The sequence below is a fragment of the Peromyscus leucopus genome, chromosome 1 (genome assembly GCF_004664715.2).
Source record: "Peromyscus leucopus breed LL Stock chromosome 1, UCI_PerLeu_2.1, whole genome shotgun sequence".
NCBI lineage: Eukaryota > Metazoa > Chordata > Mammalia > Rodentia > Cricetidae > Peromyscus > Peromyscus leucopus.
The window spans coordinates 14,202,906-14,215,218 of NC_051063.1; the positions used below are offsets into that span (position 1 = coordinate 14,202,906).

Sequence of the window (12,313 nt, forward strand, 5' to 3'; positions counted from 1 at the left end):
CGCTGTGGTTTAAATGCCCATTTGGTAAAGAGATGAGACCTTAAATCCTTGTTCTTCATGAAAGTTATTCTGTAAATATTGCTAAGATCAGATCAGTGCTTTAAGAACCTTGTTGTAAACAGAGTTAGGCTACAGTTCTACACCAGTGTATTGAATTTTGGCCTTAGGAATTTTGAATAACCTTTCATTACATCCAACTCAGTCATATCCACACCATTTTTCTTCTGGGTTTAACTTTTACAAATCTTCATATGATGTATGTTAATCTTCAAGTTTTTGTCTTATCTGCTGTTTCTTTCTTTATTTTCTCCTTTAAGCCTCTTTACCAAAAATATATTTTATATCTATAGCTACCCATATCTCTCTTTTTAAATCATTTATGGTTTTTTTCTGTCTCATTGTTTTTTTTACAGAATTTAGAGAACATTTCTTTAACAACAACAACAAAAAATGAGTGTATTAAAATGCACATGCTGGGACATTTAAAATATAAACAAAACATAGTCCTGGAGATGTTTCTGCTTCCTTTTTCCAAAAATGTTCCACTAACAATGCATCAGTGACTTAAGTCTTATTATAATAATAAGCACTGAGAAATTACCTTTTGAAGAAATCATTGATTTCTCACTTGGGTCCACAAGGTAATCAAAAGTAGAAAGAAACCTGACATGTTTGCCCTTATCTGCTGCTGCTCCTAGTTCTTTGGGGTCATATGTTTACTTCTGTAGTAAACATAATAATCAAAAAGTACTGTCTTCTCAAATTGTCTCGTTTTCAAATCCAAAGGCATAGATATAAGCTTTTGACTCAAATATACTAAAAAGTACATAGGAATCTAATTAAACTTATGATGCAATGAAATCAACTAAGGTCACTATCCATCTGTTGCCTTCTGTAGCCCTCTATGCAGGTAAGAGAAACTTAATTTGAAAATGACATTTTTTTCCCTTTCTTTTCATTTTCTTTAGTTGTAAATTCTAGAATGAACTCTTAAATGTATGTGTTTCAGGCCAAAGTAAAATAAAAGCCATGGAAAACAGATTTTTTTTTTTCAAAAGAGGCAGGCTCAGGGCAAATGCCAGTAGACAGACATTAAGCCCTATCTATTAATGCCATGATTACAATTTAAAAACAATTGTATAACTCTACAATGTTTATATTCACATTCATATATACATGGTGAATCAAGCATAATAATAATATTGATATAATAATAGTAATAATAATAATCTTAATGAAAAGTAAGTTAAGAACATAAAAGTAAAAATGAACCTACTGCAGGTTTGCAAGTCAGTTCTTTTGAAAAATTCTAGAAGCAGATTAAAGTTTTGCCCATAACACTTCAGTCACAAAATGACACTTTAAAACTGATGGCATAAATGCAGGTATCATGAACACATCCAACACAATTACAATAAATCAGAGTGTACTTTTCAGAAGTGGTAAACCATTGCATTCTGAGACAGAACTTCCTTAAAGATGGTAAAGACTCAGGATGTGAAGCTTTTTGTGCAGACATATAGAGCATCACTCCTGTCTTATGAGCTGGTAGGCAGAGAAGGAGAGGTCTTGACAAATAGAAATTCTCTCCTAACTTTCATTAAATCTCTACTGTAGAAATTTCAATAAATATAGAATTCATCCTAGGTATTCTCACCTCCATCCTCCTTTATCTCCTTTCTACTCACGTCAACTCCATTCCTCCATACAAATTCTTTTCTCACATTCATGTATTTGTGGGTTTGTGGGTTTTTTTATTGTTTGTTTGTTTGATAATCTATTGATTTTAATCAGGGATGTCTATGTGTCCTTGGGATTGGGATAATCCATCAGAGTTTTGTGTATTCACTAGCGCCAACACAATGGAAAATAATGACTATCTTTCCTTAAAAATTACTAGTAGTCAGTAGTTCACTAGGGAGATAGGGCCTCATGAGCCCATCTGTAGTTCTTGCACCAATGGGAATTGAAAATAAATGTCATAAAATCTTGTTTTTCAGATCAACGGAATGATGTGAAATTCTTTAGTAAATACAAAAGTGTTTAATTGTAATTTTTTTTTCAAGGAGTCTAGATAGTGTGGGCCGTTCATCCTCCCTCTAGGTGCCATCACAAATCAACCATGCCATTCATTTGGTAAAGAATTTTTTCTTCTGGGACATTACTAGAAAAGACAGTAGAAGGAGAGGATTATAAATGAAGGAAGAAGGAGGGTAAGTGGAGAGGAAGGGGCTAAAATGTCAGATTCTTCAGAATTCACCTTAATTTTGACAAAATATCTATAATTTCTTTATTAATTTCCTAATTGTTGTCACATCACATCTCTTTTTAATGTTTTCTAAAACTCACATTTTCTTTTGAAAATTAGAAATTTCTTATTTTTCTTATATACCTTTTCCACATTATGGTTAAATTTTTTGGGGTTTTTAAATAACTTTATTTAATTTGTTCTCGTAGATGCCTTTAAATTCTGGTTAAAGTATCTTGCCAGTTTTTGATCTTGAGTTTTATCGAATAGTACCTCTAGTTGAGCACACACACACTATTGTGTTTTATTAAACACCTTTGGTTTTATAAAACCAATTTGAGAATACCAAACATTACCACTATTTTTAAATTCGCACTGAATGACTGAAATTATAAAGCAGAAAACCAGCTAGAATACCAAAAGACAATTCTCCACACATTTCCTTATTCCTTCCACCTGTTTCCCATTTTCTCCCCCAACTCCCACTCTTTTCTAAGCTAGCTAACAGGATTTGTGTTAGCAGACTTGCTTCCTGCTTAAGAGACATTTCCCTTAGGTCTCATTCCAAAATGGTTCCCCCTACTCTGCCTCAGTTGTACCTCTTGTGTGCCTTCGCTTTCCTGGCTGAGCCAACTGATTCTTTCCAACCCAGGGACAGGGCTTGCTGTCTTGGGCTTCACTACGAGGCTATTATACTTCCTGGAGAGTTTCCATTGCTATTGCCACCCTGTAGAGCTGGTGAGATCAAGAGCCTCTTATCTTTGGCATCTTTATGATCCAGAACTTGTATGGATTTCAAGGCTGCAGTATACAATAAAGCTCACAGAAAAACACTGAATTAGATATTGGAGAGGAGGCAGGACAGAATGGCAAGATTATGGCAAAGGAATGATCTGAACACAAACATAAGTAAGTGAACAAATAAAAGGGTATTCAACCAACTCAGAATGAACTAATGAACTTCTGTCAAATCAGAGGAAAGTCTGGGCCACAGAAAGAATGTCCACCCAAAAAGACAACATGCTTGATTAAGCATTACAGGGCTCGTGCTACCTAGTTCAAATCCAGCAGATTTCTCAGCTTGAGGTGAATCATGTTGAGGAACAGTATCTGTCAACATGAAAGAGTACTTACTTCAAAGTAAATACGAGCCTAGTCTTGAGTAAAACAAGAGTGAATGGCCTAGGAACATAGATTTGCCATGTTTGCCCCAAATAACAGGTTTTGATATGGAAATTGTTTCATAAACCTTTATAGAACACAAGAAAGTCATAATCCAAATCGTCTTTCAAATATATTGGTGGGTATATCATGTAGGTGGTTACAGCAAAGTAGGCAAGCTTTCCTTTAGGTCTCAGAGATCCTGATGGCATTCTGAGATGTGGGCTGGTGTCAGAATCCTAGTTTAAAACAATTCTGGAAGATGTTACATTGAAATCTCAAAGATGTCAGGTTAGACACAGAGATCATCAAGGACTGGCTACTATGGGGGACCACAAATGGCCCAAGATAATTTGGCTGTGGCTCAGCCATTCTCAAACTCTCCATATTCATTAAGTTTCCAATGCTGTGGAAACTTTAACATAGGTGTGACTTTTGTTCTGTATTGTTTTGGATTTTAGTAGTTTGGATCATGAAGGAAATGATATCATCATGAAGAAAAGAAAGTGATTTTGGCATCTCTGAACTCAAGCTTCCAATTAGCAGGGAGTTACTTTCCTCTGCCTATTGAAAGCTTGTCTAAAACCAACACAAATGTATTGTTTTATAGTTTTGATGATACCAGTGGTGAATTACCATGACCATAGGTTTATAATTTGGGGCCTTAGACATCTTAAATCAGATTCAATGGATGATAATAAAGCAGTGAGCAGTGTCTGTTCCCTGCAGGACCCCTAGGGTAGCATCAATGGCCTTGCCTTTTCTAGTTTATAGAGCTTTGTTCATTGTGCTCATTGGCTCCTGGCACTATCTACCAGCCTCAAGGTCAGCAGCACAGCATGTCCTTTCATTAGTAACTTTGCCTATATTTGCTGTGGTCAAATCTCTGCCTCTCTCATCAAAACTTTTGCAGTTCAATTATATAATGAAAACTCAAGAATGTCATCTCAAGATTCAGAATCAAATCTGAAACTTTGTCTTACCATTTAACATTCAGTTTACAGTAATACCTTGGGGCCACCATTCAACCTAGAGAAAATATTTAATTAATTAATGAATTAGTTATAAATCACAACACCTTGATCATGCATAATTTCAAGATGTCAGAATTAGCATTTTAATAGTTTTTCTCATCTCTGTGATCCATATCTGACAGGAACAGGTCAAGGTAAGTAAGTATTTATTTTGGCACATGGATTCTAAGATTTCAGATCAAAGTCTTTGGATCCATTGATTATGGACACTGGGAGAGAATATCAACATAGCAGCAGGAATGTGGCAGAGGAAGTTCCTCACCTTCTGATATAGAGAGAAGAGGGGACCAGGGACCAGTCCACATCTTCCTGCAGCCAGAATACACATGCTCAAATTTTCAAAGACCCTCTCCCCACGAAACAGTATCAGTACCAGAAGACTAAATATTTACTACGTGTGCTTCTGTGAGACAGTTCATACCCAAACCATAAAACACACTGAAGTTGAACTTCAGCCATTTGATGCAACTTTACATACTGGTTTTTCCTTATTTTATAAAACACTCATGGGGCTGGAGAGATGACTCAGTATTTAAGAGTACTTAGTATCCTTCTAGAACATGAGTGAGCTACCACTATCACTTTCCAGGAGAGATGTATTCACCATCACCAGTAAGAAGTGAAGGTGGGCAGGGACAAGCAGTAGGAGAGACTTTCCGCTCAGGCCTCACTGCAGCTGGCCCACTATAAAAGGTGCTTTCCACTCCAGGGAAGGGTCTTTCCTCTAAGTTAATTCATTCAGGAAACATTTTAGTAGACTCACCCAGAAGCATGTCTCTTCGTTTTAGTTGATTTCAGGTCCATTCAAGTTGACGACCATCACATGGGTGGTCTTTCTGGACATGGATTTGAACCTAAGCACTCATATCCTTCTGCTTGTCTCTCTTTGGAAGAGTTTCTGTCTTTTGTAATAGAAAACACAGGCTTTTCTGTGAATATATCCTCTTCTAATTTATTATCAAATTCCACAAAAAAAAATTACCATGTCCTTTGAAGTATTTTCCTATTTTTTTCAAAAAGTATACTTTATGGGACAACTTAGAATTTTTTAAATTTAAAAATGATACTAAATCTCATGAAATGTCACTTAGCCTGCACATATTTTTTTTTGCCAGCTACTCTATTAAGGAGTGTAAAGCACAAGGCACTTGAGCCTGGGAGTCTCTGCTCAACCAGGAGAACATGAGAAAACACACACACACACACACACACACACACACACATGCTAAATACATACATACATACATACATACATACATACATACATAAAATGAATTGTGATATGTGTTCCTAATCAATATGTATTCGATTGTTTTCATAAAGTAAAATTTTAAAATGAGAGTATGTGGACCCATGATCTGAGTATGCTGACATTTTGTTCAGTTTTCCAGTAATTGTTGTCCTGTGGCAAATACTACAAGACAAGGGTCAGTGCTCTGCATTTGTGAGTACTCTGTACTTGAGCTGGGAAACATCACTTGATATAAACATGAACTGTGTGGCTATGCTTCTGTCTGTTGCAGGGTAACTCATCATACATCTTTGAATTTGAGGATAGGCTTCTCCATGTCAAAAAAAACTTTCCTATGATAAAACTAACCAACTGTGTTAACCTGTACCCCACACTTCCCTGGTGAAAATATACAGATGTGTATTTCATTCATGACAAGTTCAGATAATCAGGGATTATTAATTGGATGCATTTGATGTTAGAGTAGAGGTAGTTTGAGGAAGCAGAAAAGGGTTGGCAATTCCAAGTGAGGACAGTAATCTGTGTAGCTCTGACAGGGCTCTGTGTCCACGTGGTGGTTATTTTCTTTTCTCATTTTATAGTTATTATTCAACTGTGATCTCATGGTTTTTAAACATTCTATAAATAATGCATTTAGATATTAAAGAGTTTGACAAATCATAAAGGAGGAAAAAGACCACCACTTCCACCATGTCTTGAAATCTCAGTTCTGACTCAATGCTCTATTTCCTGGGGCTCAGCACCAAGCCTGACACCACTTGCACCCAATACTTCACTCAAATGACTGAACTAGCATGATTTAAGTTATGAGTGCAAAAGTGGGTAAGGAGAATTTCTTTTGGTAAAATGATGAACATGTTGAAGTGTAATCTATGCATAACATAAATGTAGGAAACATGGAATGGGGCAGCTACAAAATATCTTAAAGTAGTCCACAGCAGATGACCTCACAAATGTGTCCAGTGTTTTTATTTTCTCTCTCTACTGTTAGGAAACAAAGTGGAAAGTGTAGACAAAACACTGAGTGCTGTGTTGGCAAGCTAAATCTTATGGGCCAAGGCCATCTCCTGGATCTTGGCTGGCATGGTCCATAAGGCTCAACAAAATCCTATTTAAGCTAATGCAATTATCTTATAAAGTCTTTAATCCACAATTAATTTTAGAGAACTTACTATCCAGTAAGTGCCCTGGTTGCATCAGATGCCAGGGATACATGCCATATTTTAGTTGCATGAAACAAACAGAAAAGCAATAATAGAATATGTGAAGAGCCAGAGAAATCAGAAGTGATGAACTATGGCTACATAGAGAATAGTAAGTGGACAGAAATTAGCCCACAAATGCATATATTTAATTTAATACAGGTATTTTAGCATCAGCTTATCAATCACACACAAGCAAGGGCTACTTTTTGCAATTATTTAAACCTAAACCCTCAATATGAGCAAGAATGATATTGTATCAGGCAAAGTTATAGTCATCAGAATGTAAAGGCAAATCTACCATGGGGCTAACTTAGCGATGCTGAAGGCAGCAGAGGCTCAAGGGGTCGGGCATGAGACCCATGGACCCTCTGAGCAACACTCTGAGCTCCCATAGACTATCCTGGATCTTGAAATCAGACTATGTGAAAAAGAAAAAAAGTCATCCTAGTCTCTTCAGGCTACTGCAACAAAATTCTGGAACTTGGTTACTTTATAAACAAGAAAAAAATTATTTCTCAAAGGTCTGGAGGCCAGAAGTCCTCCATCAGAGTTCGGCACTGTCAGGCAGTGTGAGCTCTGATTTCTGGGTAGCAGACTCCTGACTTCATGTTAGATCTTCACATCAAAGAAATTGGCAGGAAAGGCAGGGGCTATATCTCACTGATAGAGAGCTTGCTCAGCGTGCATGAGGCTCTGGGATCAATCCCTAGAACCACAAATTGGCTTCCTCTTCATGGCACACTTCATCCCAAAGTTGCCACTTCCTCACACCTTGTCATTGTGGGTTAGGACTTCAGCATGTGCATTTTGAAGGGGAGCAAACTTTCATCCCATTGCAGATACTCATCTCACCATGCAGTTCCTTTTTGTTACCTAATCTCATTTTAATTTGAATTAGTCATGTTAGTAGGAGGTTCAGGTACTCCTGTAAGGAAGAAGTTTCTACCTTGTCAGGAACTTCATCTTGAATGGAGCCATGGACAGATGTGCAGTCTGAGGAGATGAGACTGTGTTCAGTGATGGACGATTGTTGTAGTTTGTACATTTCTTGGGGTAAGAACAGGCTTCATAGGCTGGAGAGATGGCTCATTGGCTAACAACGCACACTGCTCTTGCAAAAAACGTGATCTCTATTCCCAGCTCCCATGTTAGGTGACTCACAGGCACCTGACCCTCCAGCACCAAGAGATCTGTTACATCTCCTACAGGTATCTGTACTCATGTACACATACCTCCCTCCTACACTCGCACATATTTTTTTTTAGTTTAAAGATAAATCCAAAACCAAAACAAACAAACAAACAAAAAAAACAGCCTTGTGAAGAGTTGGAAGCAATCACATAACTATTACCTTAATTTCTTTTTTTTCTCTCCTCTGTCTGTGTATAGGTGGATATGATAGAGCAATTAGCTTGTCACAGGGAAAGAAATGATGAAATATTCCCTGCTGAGGAGCCCATGTTAAACCATTAGCTCTGACATATGCTGAAAATACCCAAATGTGACTCCAGTCTAGAAATAGGCCTAACCTGGTGCCCATCATCATAACAAAGCTAGTTTTTCCCCTCTAAGGGAAAGAGGGGAAGAAAAGGTCTTTTATTTGTGATTTCATTCTGAAGAATAAGCTTTTCTAAAAACTAAGCCTCCAAAATACATCTATCAGGCTTGTGGTTTGGGGGAAAAAAAGATCAGCTCTGCTGATTTTTTTGTGAAGATTGAAAAATGCCTGCTGCATATACGCTGCTTAGTAAATACTTGGGAAACTAAATGGGCAGGCATGGTAACTGTCTCCAAAGTTTCCTTTAGCAACACGCATAAAGCTTGACTTGAAGAGCATATTGTTAAAAATAATTATCCAAGAAAATACAATGGATGATGTTACCCATTCACAGAGTAAGGTGGATGGTATGTCAAGTATGTCATACAGCCTGGGTTTTTCCCTTCTAGACACCAAATGAACCAGTTTTGAATCCACAAACAACTGTGACTGCAAAACACAGCTGTTTGGGCATTGGCCTGAGCACCACTCTGTGTGTTATGTAACAGCTGTTGAGCAATTGTACATTTAACTCAAAAAGCATTCATGAAAGAGAAAACAGTTCAATTTTTTTCAAAAAATACATGAGAGAGAGAGAGAGAGAGAGAGAGAGAGAGAGAGAGAGAGAGAGAGAGAGAGAATATTTAAAGGAAGCAGAAGTTCCAATCCAGATTCAAACAAGAGCAGGGTATTCAAGGACTGCTGAATCTAGGGAAATGGTGAGTGTCAGGGATCTGACTTGCTTCCTATTTTTACCTATATAATTCCACTTTTAAAAATGTGCATTTATTTGTCTGTTGTCTGCTGTTCATTTTAATCAGCATAGAACATATTGAAACAGAATTGGTATGGCCCATGAAGATGAAAGTATTTCCTATCTGATCCATGAGAAAAAGTTTGGCAATCCCTGTTCAGATGAATAAAAGGTTAAACTTGGTTTCTGTGTATGTAACTACTCCTGAGGAGACCCCAAGCTGATTTTGAGCCTATGTGGGGATCATCTGATGGCTATCAAGATAGAGCTGGAATGGAGGAATAACAGACTAGAGATGCTTTGCCTGGAGTGAGATTTCAGCCTTATACTATGAGGTCTATGATCATAAGCTGTATTCCTCTGTGTGTTTACAAAATGAGAAGCTTGGGTCAGGGTGGAAAGAGAAACAGGTTCCCAAACTCCTGTTCCTGCCCTAGCTAAGTCCCCATGCAGGGGAGATGGCAACTGTACTACAAAGAAGTTATCGATAATTCTTAATAACCAGAGCATCCAAAGAATGTTATCTTGTTCCTCCCATATCTTGTGCTGAAGCGTCAGCACAGAGAAGCATTGTAATCGAAATGAAAACATTGGCGATAAAACTTGCCCCTCACAAAGTCCCAGCTTAAAACATTCAGAATTTAAACTTTTAGGGAGTGATATTTACATTCTTTCCTTCTGCACTGCTTAGAGCAATGATTTACAAGCACAGACATTTTCCAAATTAGACATTACTTTCACTTTAAATGAATTTTCACAGATGACTTGGACACAGTGCTCTTTGAGGGTCTGTGAGTGACGGTGAACTCTGATTTGAAAAGTCCTTCACAGTTGTCCGTTCCCACTGAAAAGACATAGACAATTTGAGGATTCTGATATTGCATGAGGTTGCTGAATTTTTTAAGCTGGGGAAGATAGAGTCTAGAGAGAGGGTGTTTCTCCCTCACAGCACCCTGATCTTCTGGGACAAAAATGGTTTTTGCTAGTAGCCATGTCCTGTAGACTCATAGTCCTCTACTTCCCAGATCCTAGTGAAAACAGAGGGGTATTTTTGTTGTTTTCTTTTGTTTTTTGACTCTTCCTCCTTTCAAAATCTTTGATTCCCTGTCTGTTACAGAAGGAAAAGTTACATCGTAGCATAGCAAAGCAGGAACAGGAAAGAAGAAAAAAAAAAAAAAAACTGGCTTCCAGTGTCAGGAGCAGCTGCACACACACCCTCAGCACAGGTTTGGCTTTGTAAACTAATTCATCTGTAAATAGTGAGCAGTCTCCAGATGGAAGTTCAGGGCTGAGGTGCAGGTTCCTTAAGGATTTTCATTTAAAGGCAAAGGTTCCCAACCTTAGGTGTTAGAAGAGAGTAGTGTCCTTTCTGCCCTGCCCTGAGACTGCCCGTCCAATCATATCCCAATATGCAAATGACCCTTCCTGCATGCAGATAAAAAGGATCAAGTGCTCTATCAGAACCAAACTGCTGAGCCTGTCACCTGCATTCCAGGAGCCAAACCAGCAATGTCTTCCCCTGCACAACCTCAAGTCCCTGCCCCTCTGGCCAACTTGAAGATCCAATATACCAAGGTAAGACACTTGCAAGTGGGCCTTTTCCTGGGGGCCTGGTTAAAGCGTAGGTCGATTGCAGTTTCTGTTAGAGCTGTTTGCTAACATAAAAATATAATGCTTGCTAAGTTAGTCGCCTGATTCAGTGATGAGTTCTAAACCATAGCAGACAACTTCTCGTAAGTTTATATCTTGACATATGTCCAGGGGAAAAGGATTTTACTCTGTATGAAAGGTTCTCGTGGCAGAGCAGAGTGCAGTGAACCAGGGTGAGCAGCAGTTCTATTAACCCTGTGCAGTGAGCACTTATGGTAAGGCAGACAAACACAGGAACTTACTGGAAGGAGAGAGACATATGGGAACAGCTTTTTCCCTCCCTCCCTCAGTCCTTTCTTCCTTTTTTCTTCCTTAAGAAAAAGCAGCACACTAAAACAGGATAACATAACCATATGTTTGATAACACAGTGTCGAGGTTGGACTTAAGCCTGAGCATCGAATGGAAGCTGTTGCAAAACCCCCCCAAATGGACTTGAGTTATTTATTTTGAGATAGGAACTATGCTTATTTATTTCTCCAGGAAAGTTTGTTATTGTTGGAGAACAAATGTGATTGTTAGCTGATAAATATTTAGAGACACAAGACTTCAAAAACTTGAGCCAGGGAGAGTCAGAAAATGATCTGGTTGAGGTTGCCCTGAGAGACTCTGAATCCCAAGGTTTTAAAATTAAGAAATAAATGTCACACACACACACACACACACACACACACACACACACACACACACACACACGAAAAGCCACTTAAAAATAGCTGTCATATAATTGAAAGAATAAAGTGAGAGACTGCTAAACTCTGGGGAGAGCCATGTTATCTTCTGAGTTAGATAATGTAAACCAAGGGTACTAAAAGAAGTGAAAAGGGCCCAAGTGATGGCTTTGTACATTTATTTCCTTATGCATGAACTTGGGTGGCTTTGAAACATTGAAGCTTTTTGCATTTTCCTGAGCACATCAACTGTGGGAGCTGCCTGGCTTATATGCTCTTTCCTTAGTTCAAGGTCTTCAGAAAGGAATGAGCCCTTATGGCTGAGGAGCAGCTAGAAATGTACTAAGCCTGATTTTGCAAACTTTTAAAAGAAAGAAAATGCTTTTCAATTTAGATTATTCTTTTTCTTTTCTCTCTCTCTCTCTCTCTCTTTCTTTTTTCTTTTTTTTTTTTTTAATTTGTCAAATTGGTAGGTGCAAACTCTGGTGAGTCTACAAACTCCAAACCCTCACAAATGTCAAATGTGTGTACACACCACATATTTCAATCTCCCTCACTCACTCACTTTTTCTTATTTGGAGGAAATTCTTGTCAAAATCTGTACACCTAGTAGTGTTTCATGAATGTTGGAATTATTGACACTTTTTATATCATTACAATTTAATCACTATGAAGAGTTTAGTTTACATGAGCCCAGCTTGGAATAGATTTTGGTAGTTGGGATGCCCTATAATTCTTTACTTAATTTGTCTTCTATTAACTTTGCTGAGTTTGTGGTGTGTGTGTGTGTGTGTGTGTGTGTG

General features: G+C 37.9%; 1 protein-coding gene across 1 annotated transcript in view; it reads left to right on the forward strand.

The window, feature by feature from the left end:
- Positions 1 to 12,313, forward strand: part of Aldh1a1 (aldehyde dehydrogenase 1 family member A1) — a 122,065-nt gene that overhangs the window by 65,413 nt on the left and 44,339 nt on the right. The window contains exon 2 of the mRNA XM_028893773.2: positions 10,687 to 10,766. Coding sequence (XP_028749606.1) covers positions 10,701 to 10,766 — 66 coding nt within the window. The 5' untranslated portion in view covers positions 10,687 to 10,700. The remainder of the gene's footprint in view (positions 1 to 10,686; positions 10,767 to 12,313) is intronic.